The 17631-nt window shown below is 40.6% G+C and overlaps 1 protein-coding gene across 5 annotated transcripts in view; it reads right to left on the bottom strand.

Annotated features, from left to right (window-relative positions):
• Positions 1 to 17246, bottom strand: part of gramd2aa (GRAM domain containing 2Aa) — a 34092-nt gene extending 16846 nt beyond the window's left edge. The window contains exons 1-3 of one of the 5 annotated variants that reach the window (XM_037096443.1): positions 13950 to 14395; positions 13709 to 13809; positions 5764 to 5868 (exon numbers count right to left, since the gene is read on the bottom strand). In XM_037096443.1, coding sequence (XP_036952338.1) covers positions 5764 to 5858 — 95 coding nt within the window. In that variant the 5' untranslated portion in view covers positions 5859 to 5868; positions 13709 to 13809; positions 13950 to 14395. The other 4 variants (XM_037096441.1, XM_037096440.1, XM_037096444.1 and 1 more) reach the window with 4 other exon arrangements.
• Between the last annotated feature and the right edge of the window lie 385 nt (positions 17247 to 17631).

The raw sequence follows: 17631 nt of genomic DNA, 5'->3' as shown, positions 1-17631 counted from the left end.
TGTCCTGCTCGGTTTCCTCCTCATGCTCAAACTGGGATAGGTTTGGCATCAACGGAGTAACCCTCCGGTGCATTCCATGTCCTTTCTTGGACTTGATGGGTTGGTCCTGGTGTTGGTTCTTCAGGGCCATCGTTTGAGTCATCAGCCTCAACCTGCTGAGTCTGACGGTGACGTCTGGGAGTGCGTGATCTGGTAATGTCACGGTCTGAACAATAACCCTTATTTTCACCACAGCAACGTTTACGTCCCCTGCTTGGCTCAGTGGGCTGTGGAATGGGGTCCTCATCCTCACTGCTGCTCGGCTCCTGAGGTGGGGGTTGATAATCAGCATCCCACACAGGATCATCGATGTCAGACAAATCTTCCACCTCTGAGTTGTCTCCAACAATTGTCCCCAGTATCCGCTCTGTCTGTCCTCCTGCCCATCCTACCAACTCTTCGTCACATTTCTGCCAGAAAAACAGCTCCTGTCACCGGCAAAAAACTTTAATTGACCAAGCGTTTGTGATGGAAATAAATTGCCGCAACACGGTCAGCCCTCCGGATCGAGACTTCAGTGAACTTTCCCCCGGAAAACAGCCTTCGTCTACGCGAGTGAGTTAGACAGGTCCTGTTTACTGATGGTAATTTATAGTGAAAAATGTAACTTTGTCACTTTCCAGGATGTTTGGTTCAGGATTTCAACCACTACACATTATAACATCATCCATATGATTACAAACTGTCCGCAGGTTCAGATTGACGGGGAGACTCCTGGGAAACACCTTGAAAATACACCCACATCATCATCATGATGAGTATTGTCACCCCTATTTAGGAGCCACGATGCTGGCTTTCTGTGTCAATTACACAGCGGTTCGTCTTTAAGATGGAGATGCTTCATTCTGTGTGAATCACCATTGGCAGAGAATTGGTGAAACACCACTCCGGAGATAACGCGGCGTCACTGTGTAAAAAGGGCTAATCACTAAGGGGGGTGGGGCTTAGCTAAAATTAGGCTAAACTTGAAAAAGCTCACTAGCTTCCCTAGCCTTATTAGCTGTTAGCATAGGTCAGTTAGATGCTTAAAACTAATGGAAATACAGTGTAAGTAAAAAGACAAATATATATCATTGATGCCATTTTATCCTCATTGGTCTTCCCAGAGTAATATTTCATGAATAATTTTTCAACATGGTTGCACTATGATGTGATTCAGCAGGGACACTATACTGTGACAGCACTGCATCTGTATTCTCCTTGAACGTTCTCCTCTCCTGGTTTATCGCAAGGTGCCATGACGTTAAAATAATCCTGACTGCAGCAGGCAGACTGTCGGTGTCCTGCTCTGATGTGAGACTCTCCTCTGGGTAAGAAGATAGTGTGACCTCTGTCCCTGAACAACTCTCCCTGCTCTGCTGCTTCTTTCCATGTCACCCTATGAACACAGTGGAGGTAAACCTGTGACTTCAGGGCGTCTCTCACGATGAGCCTGAGATAATTATGTCAGGGAAACGCTGATGTCTGAGTCTCACCGCAAAGAAAGAGCAACATAGTTGAGTTAAATCTGTGAATGTTAAAACCTTTACAGCAGACAAACATTTATCATGAGTGAAAGTTTACCTTAATTAACATCAGAATTTTTTACATATATATATATATATATACATTTATACTAATATATATATATACAAGAAACAAATCAATCTTTATGATGACCACTGATGAAGACTGTAATGTTTCAAGAAAAGCTCCAGGAAAGCTCCTGAAAAAGGTTGTTTGTCTAATTAATCAGCGTTTTCAATTAATTCTTCAGCGAAAGGTTACCGTCGTCTCCATGGTAACAAGACGCTGCCCCCCGGCTGCTAAAGCGACTTCCTACTCACAACAAATTATTATGGCAACCAGGACAAGCAATGATCCAGGTGAACGACATTCGACAAGTGACGAACGACAAATGTTGAGCAGAACTTCATTCTGTTTACACTTTTGTCAAGCACCCTGCCATGAAGAAGACTTAATTTTGGATTGTTTGTCAAACTACGCTTTCTAAGGTTAAGATTTCATTCTTAACATTGAACTGATACAATAATTAACATTATCAGCTAATTCAGGACCACCCAAAGAGAGGCCCACGGGTCAAAGCTGGTCCACCATCAGATTCTATTTGATAGATGTTTCTAGCAAATTACATTTAAATGAATAAAATAATAATGATATAAGAATCTCTTTATGCTGTTTAAATTGTATGATGTTAAAACTGTTTTTTAAATTAGGAACATTTTACATCTTGAGGCCCAACAGTAAAAATCTGTTCTTACCCTCCAAGGAAAAAAGTTTGGTTGCTCCTGAACTAAGAAAGAAATGATAACCAATATGCATTCATGTTTACTGGACTTTCTATTGGAAATCTTTTTTCACTTAGAGTCTTTATCAATAGTAAAATGGTAAAGGTTAAGGCAGCATAAAATACAAACACACAAGTACAAAAGTGTACTGAAGCACCACTGTGGTTCAGATGTTACTCTCTGATTCTCTAAATGAAGAAGAGGATGGATGTGAGAGAGGATCCACAACTCATACTGGAAAAGAACCAAAGCAGGGTTAAAGTGTCAGGGGGTGACAGATGCTATGGCTCCCTCCTGTGTGTGCATGTGTGTGCGTGCGTGCGTGTGTGTTTGTTTAAGAGCAGGCTGCGGCGCTTGTTTACAGCTGAGCGCTGCAGCTGTGACAGCGATGTCAGCTCTCCTGCTGGACACCTCACAGACGTTTAAAGTGACACATCCCTCATTTTACAGCACATTTCATCTTCACACTTGCAGAAACAAAATCCACCATGTTCTGATCCAAAACCTGCAGACAAGGGCAAAATAGTTCTTGCTTTGCCACTAGAACATCATGCAAGCTGTTGACTTTCAGACGTCGTTCAACTCAGTGAAAATAAATTTAGAGAACAAGATACTAACGATAGATCCAAACTAACACAAAGCATAAATCAGGTCATTGGAGGAGTCAGAGGGCAACCTTCTCCACATTTAATCATTTCGCGTAGCCTGTCCTAGATGTGCAAATTCTTGATTCTTCTCATTAAACTCAGCCTTCCTGAAAAGACGAGCCATTATCTTGTGACCATGTTATGAACAATAGTGCATGTGTGCTGCTCTGCCTGCTGGTTGCTGCCTATAAATAGGATCCACTGTGGCTCTGCACTCCCAGGTGGAGAGAACAGAGTGATTATTAAAAACACAGGAAGCTCTGTTGGGACTAACCGGCTCTCCAGTCCTCGCTCTCCATCTGTCTGCCTCTCTTTTACACCAGATCCAGGTCTTAATCAATACTGCTGCTACATCTAGATATAAAAATGCTACAGGCAATTCCCATCACGGTGTTTGGGGAGCTGTGAGTGTGTCAAGGTGCAGCGTTTTTTTACAAAGGGTGTAAACAGGGTTATGCTGGGATGACATGTGGGGAAATGATGGACAGGTGTCAAAGATACAATGCTCCAATTAAATGCCACCTGAAGTATTTTAGGCATCATTTTGAGGGTTTGAAATGAAATCACAGGCCCAGGAGGAACCATTGAATGTTCCAGCCAAACATGAAAATCACTAAAGCAGGTTTTTAGGGATTTTATACAGCAGAAGCAGCAGCAGAAAGATTTGATTCTCTGCAGCAAGAGCCGAGTGGACTGTGGACAACATGGTGAGCCTGCACATCAAGTGGAACAAGGTGGAATAACCCAAATCCTCACAGAGCAAGAACAACTGATTGATCTGGAAGCTCAACTATCAGCTTATACCCCTGTGTGTGTGTGTGTGTGTGTGTGTGTGTGTGTGCGTGTGTGTGTGTGTGTATACGCATGCGCCTTTGTCAGTGTATCTCAGTGCCCTTGGCGGTGAGGCTGAATAGTGAAACTAATTACAAGCTCAAAGAATCCCAAATTGAATCCTAAATTAGAAAGCGAACACCTCCCATCGGTGGCCGGTGCCGAAGTGGACTCAGTCAATAATTCAGCTGGAGGAGAAGAAAGTGGGACTGAGAGCGCTGACAGAAGTGGAGAGACTCACAGAGAGACTTCAACGTGTCCACGAGAGAAGATTCAGAGATCAGAGTTTGAAACACGACTTCTTCTTTAAGAACCGTTCACACAAGTATCACCCAGATGTCAGCTGATATTTTGTTTGTACAGCGAACTGACACACGAACCAAGTGACCGCCTGCAGCTTCATCTGCCTCTTTTGGAACTGCAGAGAAATAAAATCATAATTCATTTATTATTTAAGAATTGTTAGAGTAACTGATGTGTGTGTGATAATTTATCAATAAGTCTCATCAGCCAGCAAGCTAACGAACCATTCGTATGAACGATGATGTCAAATTCCACATGTAATGTGTTTATACTGCACAGTACGTGAATTTTCCATATGCATGAAGAATTTCTGGGTATACTCAGTAAACTTACTGCGCTTACCCAGGAGCCCAGAACATGTACTGAGTGTCCTCAGACTGTCAGACTGAAAACAAGTTTTATTGTGTTATTTATAAGTTTTATTATTTATTTTAGTTTTGTTGTGAGCTGATTCATCTCTAACTTCACTTAGGAGAATATTTTACACAAGAACTCAGATGTGTAGATTTCAAATCTGGGCTGTTTTGCAAAAATTAATGGCAAGCGGAACATATGATCCAATGTTTTTGGAGTTGAGCAGCTCCACATGCAGCTGTTTCAATGGCAAGTCACAGCAGCTGATTTAACAATTGAGAGTCACATGAAAAAGAACAGACTTTGAGAATTCCAATTTTCTGTGTCGAAGGTTGTTTTTTTTCCCGAGTGCCAAGTGCAACTGTACGCACCATTGCGGTCGGTCACACAGAGCAGATGACTTCAGCTACATTACTGTTAACTGTATCACCTTTATTCAGTTTATTTTCCATTATTAAAGTTGAGCACTGCTTTGGGTAAACTTTGTAAGACAAGGTAAATACCCAGACTAATCCTCCTCCTCCTCCTCCTCCTCCTGCTGCTGCTGCTGTGCAGCAGAGAGGACGTCTGCTTCCGTCTGTTGGAGATCACATACTTGATCGTTCAGCAGGCAGAACGCAGCCGATACTGTAGTAGTCAGTGCATTAATATGTGAGCGGACACTTGCTGCTCCAGCTCTGTGTTTCTGTTGAAAATTAGATGAATCATACGCAGCAACAAAGGAGTACTGAGGAGAGTTGATACACACACACTGCTTAATGTTCAAGACCGACATGTTCATCAAGCGTTCAAGTCTTTCACATTCAGTGAGGCAACTGACACGCACCAGGCTTCAGTGTTCAATCCCATCCCCGCACAAATTCCCCTGGATTACACTGCTCCTGCCTGCAATCCTGCTTATATAACACACACACACACACACACACACACACACGCACACACACACGCGCACACACACACACACACGCTATGTATTTGAATACTTGCACGAAAAATGTGTTAAAATGGATTAAAAAACTTAAGAAGAATTATAACTTCAGCAATTGAAAAGTTCCACTCATATTTTCTCCTGGGGAAAAGTAACAACTCTGTACACTGTGCGTGTGTGCACTTTTGACCATTGTTTGACATCAAATAGAGCTGAAATAAAAGCACAAAATAAGTGCTGTGAAAACAAATCTCCTCGGGCTGTAACCCATGACTGTGCACAGGATACAGATGGTGTGTGTGGAGAAAGAAAGAGCATGGAAATACAACAAGTGCTGGAGAACAGTGTGTGTATGTGTGTGTGTGAGATTTGCCTAAAGTGGCCGTGTGTGTCGTCGTCCTTGGAGGGTTCCAGGTCCTGTGTTGCGATCAGGCCCGTCTCCTCATTGTGCTCCTGCGGCTCCGTCATGCTCCGGGCTCTGAACACAAAAACACAGCTCTGTTAGCAGCAGGTGGCGCTCCGCTGGACGCTCGAGTACTCTGCTAAACACTCATGTTTGTTTTTTTGTCCAGGTTTGCCTTCGGAGTGTGCTCTTCCCCAAACCTTTATGGGCCAAACAAGTGGACTCTGTCTTTTAAATCAACACAATGATGATGCAACACTCAAAGTCTGATTCTGCTGGTTTAAACTATAGTGAAAATCACGACTCAGCATTCTAAATGTGTGTTTGTGTAAATGGGGTCAGTGTCTGCTCTCGCCCAGATGTGTACAGAGAAACAGAGCACCTCAGAGGCTGTGCAGATGGCTGACCTGATGAGCTGGTGTGAGCTGACTCAAACATTTTCTAAAATAAACTTTGAAACTTTCAGCACAGAGTATCTCTGGATGCCAAAAGACAAAGAAACCAAGGATATAACCATAAACTCTCTAATATTTAGTGTTGTTTTCACATTTTGTACTGGAGGTGATTGCTGTCAACAGGTAAAGCGAGGCAGGATTCTCACGTCACTATGAGACAATTCAACTGAGACTCTGAGGTAACCAAATCATATCTCAGTGTGCACTGTCACTGGTTATGAGGTTCGGGTCATTTCAAGGTCTCGTTAAGTTGTTTTGCATACAGTTTGAAATATATGGCAACAAGCAGCTTCCTGTTGGAGGGAAAACGAGCCATCAGCCTCTGTCTACAATCAGACCACAGAAGCAATGGAACAACTGAAGGGTGATCTTCACTTGACTTGACAATATAATCTGTCTTGTCATATGTCTTCATATTGTGTTTCAAATGTGGTCTATTGAACAGCGTTCAACTGGATGTACACAGTTTATTATATGAAAGTGGATAATGTTACAATATTTCTTTCATTTAATTCAATTGTTTCCTGGGTTTGATAAAGTTTGTCTTCTTCTATACATTACTCTGCTATTTCAACTGTTGGTATCATTCTTTGGCTCTTTTCATCTAACTGTTATTTTTAAAGTATAATTCAATGCTAGCTCACTCAATTATTAATAATTATTAGGGATGGAGCCGATCCAATCCAGTATATGTATCGGGTCCGATACCAACTTAATTTATGGATCGGAAATTTTCGATCCAACCTGCAGGGATTTCCGATCCATGAGCCATGTCTGTTTTTTAACGTTGTCTGCTGAAATGACTCCACTAGTGATTCCTGCCGGCTAGTCTGTTAGCTGGCTGCAAACTGTGGATTGGATTTCCTGAATGGAGGCGTGGCTCAATGAGACAGAGTTATGAGAGATGCCCCTGTTCAGGAAATCCATTCCACAGTTTGCAGCCAGCTAGCAGACTAGCAGTGAGCAGCACTGTAGCGAGTCAGCATGTCTGATGTATGGAAATCTTTTACAGTGGAAACAATGCAAAGCAAGACAGCAAAATGCAACATAAACACCACTGCTACAATTAATTATTTAAAAAAGCACCACGTGAAAGAGCACAAGGAATTTTTAGCCAGGGGGCAGAAAGACAAAGGAGCCGTCAGGAATCACATCTGTAGTCATTCCAAAAGCAAGGTAAACTCCTAGCAGACAGCATGAAAGATAAAGGGATTAAAAGGGACAGGAAGTTGCTCAACTTCATCAACCTCGATGACCAACTGTTATCAGTGGTGGAAAAAGCAGGATTTCTCAGCCTGATTGAACACTCGCAGCCACGGTATAGTTTACAATCCAGGAGATACTTATTAGAGACTACGCTACCTGAACTATACAACCGAGTGTCAACCAAGTTAGCTGAGAAGTTAAAAGGAGTTCCAGCCCTGAGCTTTGCTACAGATATTTGGACTTCAGATGTCCGCCCAATGTCATACTTGCCTGTAGAGACGAGTTTATTTCAACCTCATATAAAATCAACAATAATGGTAAGAATAATATTAAAGCAAATAAAGCTCTGGTATCGGAATAGTATCGGTGTCGGCAGATATCCAATTTCAGGTATCGGGATCGGATTGTAGGTGAAAAAATGTGGATCAGTGCATCCCTAATCATCCATCCATCCATCATCTGTACATATTCTATGTACGCCGCTTAATCCTCTGCAGGGTCGCGGGGGGGCTGGAGCCTATCCCAGCTGACTTAGGGCGAAGGCAGGGGACACCCTGGACAGGTCGCCAGTCCATCGCAGGGCTCCCTAATCATTATATTTATTTATTTAAACTGTTTATTCATTACTTTTAACTTACACTTCCTTAATTACTTGTAGAGCCATTTCAACAAGTTTAGCCATGTAGCCTATCTTAACTCTTTACATTTAGCCAAGCAGCCTATGTTACATTTACCTATCTCCAATGTTAGCATCCCATTTTTATTGATCCATTACATCTATCAACTCAACTGTTTATCCATTACTTTTAACTAACATGTTTTAAATCAGTTCATTATCCCACTTTAGCTCTGCTGGTGGTTAAGCCTACTTTATACTGCTAGCTATCTAAACTGTTATCTGTTAATTTTAACTAGACTATTTAGGCTACTTTTAGCCAACTAGCCTATGTTAATATCTCTTCTAATGTAAGGTCACTAACTGATGTTATGTTGTTACTGATGTTATCTGTTCATTACTTATGTCAGCTGTTGATAAATAAGCTGCTACTAGCTGGCTAAACTGTCATCTGTTAATTTTAGCTTTGTATCTTGACTGTTTTCTTTTAGCTAACTATGCTATGTTTATCCTTTAATAACCATGATTTCACTTCTTTAACTGTTAGAATACATTTATCTATTTTAAGTGTTTATCGATTTATCATAGCTAATTCTTTGTTCAACAGGCTTCTTTTAGCTTACTATCTCAACTGTTTATCCACTGTAAATCCAAACTTTAGCTCGTCTACATGTTTCACTTTAGTTCGCCACACTTACTCCTCAACTGGTAATCCATTAGTGTAAGCTACGTCAACAGTTTATCTATTGCTTGTAAAAAAAACAAACAAAAAACAACACTGCAACCGTTTATCTGTCCCACTATCCATTAGCCTGCATTTAGCTAACTATGTCAATGTTAGACCTATCCATTAGCTTACTTTTAACTGACAATAAGCCAATAACTTTTAGCCCTGTCAACTGTTTGTCCATTACTTTGAGGTTTGTCAAGAGTACATCCATTGTGTTTAAAAAGACTGCAACTGTTTTTTTTGTTGTTGTTTTTTTTGTGGGGGGGGGGGTTGCTTTTTTTTTTCTTTCTTTTTTCTTTTTTTACTTTTAGGTAATAGTTTCACTTTTAGCTAAATATGTCAAGCTTTAGGCTAACAGCCAATGTTAATCCATTAGCCCACTTCCAACTAAGTCAATTACTTTTAGGATGTCAACTGTTTACCTTTTACTTTTAATTTCCTATTGAGGCCAATACTTTTAAACCATTCACAGTTGGTGAACAAACTATTTCAACCATTAACTGCTGAACTGTTAATAATTTCAGTACGCTGATTGATTAATCACTTTCAGGGAACTGTTTCAACTGCTGGCTTGATAATTATCTTTCACACACTCTTAATGGATAGCCTCCAATCTCATGTTGGAGTATGTAGCTGATTATACAGCATGAAACTGTACAGCTGGTATCTTACTGGTTATTGTCAATAACCCCATCTAGCTGTTTATTATCTATTTTTAATCAAATCTTTAATTATCTGATTATTCTACAATCATACATTTAAACTAGAGCTGGTTGGGGAGCCTCGATCTTAGATCATTTAAGAAGAAATAAGCTGGTACTATAAAATCCAAATGCTTTTTAGCATTGTCATAAAACAACCCTTGTACTGGAAAGCTTCTATCTTTCAATTATGTTTGTTCCTCTTATCTGCACATTAAATCTCTCCCTTTCAACCTGCCACACAAACACCCACCTGCCCTGTGCCTGGTTTTCCTCTGGGAGAGAGGAAGTCGTTACCACCTGCCCCGCTATAATTACAGGTGCTGATGGAAATAAGCTCCCTGCTGCAGTTTCCAATGTATTATCTCTAATTGGCCAGAAGCTTCTCGTCAGCCACTGAACTGTTCAAACAAAGGAGGCTTCCTGATCCTGGAGGTTTTACATCTGACTGTTTATCTGTGATCACAGAGGGTTGAATGGGAGGTGAAGGGCCTATTGTGAGAGATAAGAGGAGGGTTTGTGGGGTCTTTTCACCTTTCGCCTGAGGTTAAAGGGACTCAGGAGGGGTATCTGATCCCAGATGTGTGGCCTGAGGGCAGGTTGGAGCCATGTAAAAACAAAGTTGAAAGGGTGGAAGTGGTTGGGTTAAATTATTTTGACAAGATTTCCCAGTGAGAGGAAATCAACTTGCATAATATTATTATTATTAAGATCCATTGTTACATATTCTAACAACGAATGCCCTGATTTGAGCAACTTATAAATTAAGAAAATCATCAACACTTGTATCACATGGAGCAGCTAAGCTTTCCACGGACCACATCAGGTAGCATTGCATGTTTTAGACCATACAAACAGTGTAAGTTTAGAGATTGATTTAATTTCCTACTGGTTCACTTTCATGTCAGCAGCTTGCAGAGATACTGTATGTGACCCTTCCATGAGGTGGGGTTAGACAGTTTGTCACCTGAGTTTTAGTTTAGTTCGACAGGAGATGAAAATCCTCGTGACCTTTTACCTGACAGCTGGGAACAGCTGGAGACAACACTGAGTCCTTGTCAGCACAGGGAACAGACTTTGGATGTCCCTCTGTTACCGTGTTTTCTAAATGTTTGCCTGCCGTCTGAAATCCTTATGAAACGCTTACTCACTGAGCCTAATCACACAGTCACTGACACAAACAGCCCGGTATGAACATTCCAAGAGGAAAAAGGAAGATTCAATCTGCGCATGTTCGCAGGAGTTAAAAAAATGATCTAAACCACAGACTCTGACTTGCTCTCTGTCTGAAACTTTCATTTACCATTTATTCTTAGTGTCGGTCTGACGTGTTTATTAGCAGTGAGATGCTTCTGCCAAAAACACATCCAAAGATCATCCTCTCAAGCATATATGGACAAGAAAACCTCCTTTTCAGGTTGATGTTATTTGATACCGAGACATTTGGTAAGCAAATTGTTCAGCACAAAACACTGCCGCTGACATGGAATCTGATCTCGAAGTTACAATAGTGAACATGGTTCCCTAAGTATTGGGGCGGTCAATCCTGGATTTCATCCTGTGGCATGAAATGAGTCGCGACCAAAATCAGTGACTAGGACAAATGAGCTGAAGGACCTTGTTTCTGGAATAGTTTGTAGTGTCTGCTGTGTGGTAATTTAGAAAAAAATGAACTAAGAATAAAAAATATGTTCTACAAATAGTGTAGCATACAAATAAAGCAGGTCAGTTGATAGTAATTGAGCTGGTATGGTGAAAACAGAGGTGATTTACAGTGCCTCCAACCAGTACTATATCTCCAGGGAACGAGAAGATACAATATGTATAGATATCTTACAAACTGCCCCTCTAATCATTTCTAATGTATGAAACGTGTTGGATGTTTTTCCTCCAGACAACTTTTTTAACCACTGACTTGATCTGTTTGATGCAAAATTAGAGTTAACTAAATTAAAGAGTTAATACAACTATTGAAGTTGATTAAATAATCACCTAAATCAAACAAAATATTGATCCGACTCATACTGAGGCTAAAATGTAATAATATCAGTTTCTAGAGATTTTTTGTGTCTTAATTAAATACAGTTTGTCATGACAGTATTTTGTATTTAATTTGATTGTTTTGATAAACAAGTATTTGTAATTTGTAACAAGATACCTTTCGATGTATTCGTGCCCATTTCTGATTATCAGTTAATACATATTTGATCAGGTTGATTCTCAGCAGCAGCTCATCTGAACCATCCAAACACTGGATCAGGGGTTTCTATAAGCCTTTATGTGGAAACTGCATTTCTCCCCAACACAATGCACACATGTATGACCCAGCATGGTGGTGCTGCGATTGTTTTCCAAAACTAACAAGTGAACAATGACTTTACATGAGAACATAAGGGTCTGTATATGTTAGACTACAGATGAAACCTCCCTCCTGCTCTGCTCTAACTTTGTACATGCCCCTCCTCCTCCTCCTTTACGTCCTTCTTCGTCTCAGCAGACAAACATTTTGTGCTGTCACAAGATATCCTCCAATCCAATTACATATAATCTCATTAAAGCTGAGAGTCACCAGGATGCTACTGAGGAGTCAATGCACTCCCTCTGCCTCAGTACCTCATCTCCCTGTAGCTCTAGGCCACTAAATTGTTGTTTGAATTATATAATTGAAATTATTTCATAATAATATCCCTTTCACAATCTCAACTCCAAATCCATTTTGAGGCTGTGCTGTTCTATATGTGTGATAACACCTCCCACTTCCTGTACACATACAGAACAGGCTCCTGATGTTATAACTTAAAATAGCTCTGTCTCTCTGGTCACAGGTGCTCTGTTGTCACTCACGCTGAAACGACTGAGTCTTCATTGATTCAGACAAGGTCACTAACAGCCAACTGCTTTCCAAAGATTTATTAGCTGTGGCAGAAATGATCATTTATGTAGAGCTTTTTGTATACAGGATTGTGTACACCTTAGCAAAGGATTTAATTTGTCTGAAAGCTGAAGACGTTTATTTTTATCAGAGAGTTTTATGTGATGTCAGAATCAGTCCACAGTTGCTTGTGTGTGTGTGTGTCGGCTAAAACTCACAAAAACAAAAGCTTACAAGAAAAGAATCAAGAAAAGGATGATGACACCTAAAACACTTTTGCACCTTATATGCCATGAGCCCCATCCCTTGGCATTAGCTGGATTTAATTCATTCCCATGGTGCAACCGTCCTTGGATTGTTGAACATTATCTTTATTTGCTCCTCTGGTTTTTTACAGACTGTCTATGAAACTCCTACAGAAGCACAAGCAGCCTTTGGACTCTGCCCAACCTCCCCATTGTGCAAGAAAGCACCTCAAAACAGCCTTTGATGACAGAAGAGCGTCTTTAAGACAGCACAAGGCTGCGTGTTCTTCTGGAGAGCACAATAATCCATGTTTGGTGTGAAATCCAAAGGGGATTCTTGGAATTCAGTGGAAAAGGAAAATAATTAGTTTTGTAAAATATCTGTGTTGTCTCATTAAGACCCAAAGGATCAAGTATTTCTCCTATTTGTAAATGATACATAAAAACGTGTTTTGGAAAGTGGCCAGATAGCACTTTTAGTTGAAGTAAAGTTGCAGGCTGATGTAAAATATAGTGCTGTATGTTCATTTTGAATTACTACTACAAATATGACTAAATCTATTTATTATCTTGGGATTAATGTGACTTTATAGCACTTGTCTTTTTGAATAAAGGCCCCCTTTTCAAAAGTAGAAATCATTTGTCAAAGTACGCCAGGTTCAGATGCGGAAGAGGAGCGATCCCTCAAAATAAAAGCAGAAAATGATTAATGTTGACTATATCACTATATATAGGATGGACAGTGCAACAGAGCACATGGGCGATATCAAATCGAGTGATGTTGAATCATAATCCAAATATCGACATAAAAATTGCAAATGACTAATATCAGCACAGTCATGGTCTATTTAAATTCTTGGCCATGCATATTTTAGAACACTCTGTGTTTAAGATTTACAGTATGAGCCCAAATCACAGTAATATTCACTCTGAACATTTAAAAACATATCACAACCCCATACAACACAATATTACATGCTGTTATTTTTGCGCAGTAACGGCCAGAATGGGTTGCCGGTGCTTTTATTTCTGAAATCTTCACCGGAAATGCGGCCCTTCCTATCGCCAGCTTGATGCTAACAGCTCCTACCTGTAGCTCACTGGCAGCCGCTACTTTTTCTCCTCCGTTTTGTCGCGTCGTAGCTCCGCGAAACTCCTCAGGTGTGTTCGGCATTTCTCGGTGAATTCATTCTGTGTTTTTTGTCCGAGAAAAGTTGACAGAAAGCTTAATGTAGCGCTCGTAGAGGTGGAGGCTGAAGCCGAGGGTGGTGTTGACGGAGCTGTGACCTCCTCAGAAATGTGTATGTGCGTGTGAGGTGGGTTGAGCTTACCTACAGCCCAGTGTGGCTGTTTACTGTCCGACAGGGGATTAAACCGCGGCTATTTTCTCCTTACAGACGAGACGGTCGTTCTTTTATTACACCTGCAGGCCTGAAGGGCTTCCGTAGTTTGATTTAACAGTGGAGTCATATTCACGTACAGTAGTAAACCACCAAGCACTGGCTTTACACTGGTTTTGTTTACACAAGCCCATCAGGTCATATAAACTGCGTATAACGACGAAGGTTTATATAAAATACTTATGTCCCAAGTGTCTGAAAATACCGAATACTGCATCTAAAATTATCAGGACAATGTATCAGTATCATGTTATTGATCAACCCCCGAGGATGGGTGTCAGGAGAGAGACATCTCTCCTAACGATCGTGTAATTACGTCGTCACGTGACGCGCTGAGGCCCAAAAATACTTTTTCCCACAAGCTAACATGGTGAACGAAGCGGCTGTCAAGCGGTGGACACACAGCCTTTGTGAAATGACGCGTTACTGTTATTACCTAAACCATTAGTCTAAAGTCTAAATAATTCCATCTCTGTTAAAGTTAGCCGGGCGCGAACATCCTAAATTGGTCCAGCTGGTCGGCGGAAGTCTGTAGTGCGCATGCCCCTTCTGGTGGACCCCATGGGACCTTATTTAAAAAAAAATGTTTTGATCCCCTCTGAATTGTGCCATGAACTACACATATGATGTTTGTCAATTCCAAAGATCATTCTCCAAAAAAAAGTCTCACTCTCAGTTTGTCACAAATAAACTAAAATACGTTCTAGTTTTGTGATAAACCACTCAGTGAACTACATCCTCACCCTCAACACACAACACCAACATGAGAGCAACAAGCCTTCTGCTTTCAGTTTTTATTTTCTCCTCTGAAAGATTCCGGTATTGTATTATATTGACCTATTCTTTCCTCTACGAGCCTTTTAATGTTTGTGATATATTCAGTAACGAAAAAAAAGGCAAAAAAAACCCCCAAACAAACAAACAACAAGCCTGCTGCAAATATGATAAAAGGTAATTTGTTAGTTCTGTGAGCTGCAATGTTTAAATTACATGTTTTGGTGAGTGTTCATCGAGATGACATCACTGATGCATCCCTTGGTTATGTGTTTTATAGTTACATATTTTCACAGTCGTGTATTTCATTTGTTCTTGGAAAATTAACTAACTGACATATGTCTGATTCCTGTCAAATTTAAAAAAAGTATTTGTTTCTCTTTCCATTCACTACCATACAAAGTTTTTCTGAAAAAAGGTCCCATGGGTCAAACAGGGAGCGGCGTGACTGAGGCTCACTGTGGGGCCCACAGTGCAGAAGATCTGCGTAATCTAACTTTAATTGTACTCACACAGTATTTAAGCGGTGGTTCTTCACTTGAGCATTTCTACTTCTTCTCTGCTACAGTTTGAAAGTAACGGTACTTTGCAGATTCAGATTTTTTTTTACAATATAGAAGTAAATTAATACATTATGATGTATTATAATGGATAAGACTGTCCAGCAGTACATATATATAATGGCTAGTTCAAACTAACCCAACCATTCTCAGATACAACATTAATGCTGTCATATGCCTCAATTATTATAATCCAGAGATGTGGTTTATATTATGATTTTTAAATGGATCATTCTGCATGTTGATTACTTTTACTTTGGTTACTTTAAAAGCATAGCATGTGACACTCCTCCCTTTAAAATGTCTTAAATCGACAATGTTCAAATTCAGAGAAATCTATCATTTTACTGATGATAATGTTGAGTTTCATGTATTTCTCTGTCAGTGGCGTTAGATCCTCTCTACCTCCTCTAGTTGATTTAACTTCCAGGTAAACACAATGATGATGATAAAATTATTTAAAAGAATTAGTCTAAAAAGTAAAGATAAATAAAAGGTGTTGGGAATTTCTCAAACACAAGAGTAGAAGTTCTCAGGAGAAAAGACAGAAGCACCTGAAGGAGGACGAGGTTTAGTTTGTACATGGTGCTGGGAAAATATGACAAGAAACTTTAGTGTGACTTCATCTCAACACAATCGCTGCTACATCAGTGAATCATGGCTTTAGCAACACTTGAATCATAAACTCTGTGGTTTTTAAAATCCTAACCACGGCTGACTCACCTGTTTCCAAACCGCAGGTGTTACAAGGTGCATAAATGTTCAGTGTTATATGAGAGAAGAAATCTGAAAATACCACAATAAAACGTCAAAGTGATGACAATAAAGATGTAACAAAGAGACGGTGTAATCCCTTCACTTTCTCATCCATTTTAGTGCTTCATGTCTCCTTCCTGTGCATTTGATATCTGGAAACATTTAAATAGCAGCTAATGTTTAAAAAAATCAGTGTATATCACTTTAGAGTAAGTTACCATTACTTGATTCACTGTTTAAACATTTAAAATTTCCCACAGCCAAAAGTGACGTCTTTAAATGCTTCTGTTGTCCAACGAACAGTCCAAAAGCCAAAATCTCTTCAGACCTACCAGACCTGCAAAAACCAACTATAATAAAGACATAACTACATAAATAAATGAATTAAAGAAATAAAAATCTTATTATTTTACATTTAATAAATGAATTAATACCTGCGTTTTATGGCGCAAATAAATGCTCACTTTTAAGAAACTGAAACCAGGAAATATTTGACTTTTTTGCTTAAAAAAATTAATCGATGATCAACAAACTTAGTAAATAATTATCTTTTATTTAAATCTTTAATATTTATCCGCATACACTGATTCTTAAAACATGGAGGGACGTCGTCCTGATCTCAGAGTTGCCTCCTGTCGTCCCCAGCTCAAACTTCCCTCTCTGACACATCTCTCATCTCTCTAAATCTCCTCCTGTGATTGGCTCAGTTGCAGTAATGAATTGCTTTTACCTGGACGCACTTTGTGAGCAGCGTGCCACATACTCTCTACCTGCAGTGCACTTCCTGTGTGCTGCAGCTGACTGACCTGGCTCTGCTGGCTGCTATCCTCTGGCTGCAGTTACCATGAGGGTGGCGGTAGTGGGGGAGCTGGTAGTATCTGTCCTGGCCGGGGGCCTCGTCGGCAGGCAGGGCCTTAGGGCTGGCTGCGTAGATAGTGCATCCCATGAACACCTCCTGGAAGTCACCCTTAGTGTCCTACAGCGAGCGGAGGAGAGCCGTCCTCAAGGTATGCGTCCTCTGAGCGGCCTGTCCTGTCCTGATGCCAGCCAGCTGCTCTGTGGAAAAGCCATTGGCTCAGCACATTGCTATCTTAACCCCTCCTTCCCATCTGAATCTCTCCTCCAGCCAACCTCGCTCTCCCTCTTCCTCTCCCTCTCCCTCTCCCTCTCCCTCTCTCTCTGGCCCTCCTCCCTCTGCAGAGCACAGAGGATAATCAGATTTCACATTTACACTCAACAAAATCATCCCTGGCGTAATCAGTCGCTGTCACTGATGTTGCATTATGCTAATGCACAGAGCGTAGACTCAGTTCAGGAGCATTAGGGGCAGTTAAAAATATCCCCACTGACTGATAGAAGTGAATGTCACAGCAGAGGCAGATAAAGTGTGTGTGAGAGCTGCTGACAGCTGCTCAGGCTGCAACTGGGATGTTAAAGGTGCATTATGTAGTTTTAGGGAGAAGAGAAAATGATTCAGTCACTGATTTTCATGACGCAAAAACTGATGTTGCAAACACAGTTTA

Source organism: Acanthopagrus latus, chromosome 4, assembly GCF_904848185.1.
Source record: "Acanthopagrus latus isolate v.2019 chromosome 4, fAcaLat1.1, whole genome shotgun sequence".
NCBI lineage: Eukaryota > Metazoa > Chordata > Actinopteri > Spariformes > Sparidae > Acanthopagrus > Acanthopagrus latus.
The sequence above is the reverse complement of the archived record's forward strand: the minus strand, read 5'-3'. Positions and strand labels throughout refer to the sequence as shown.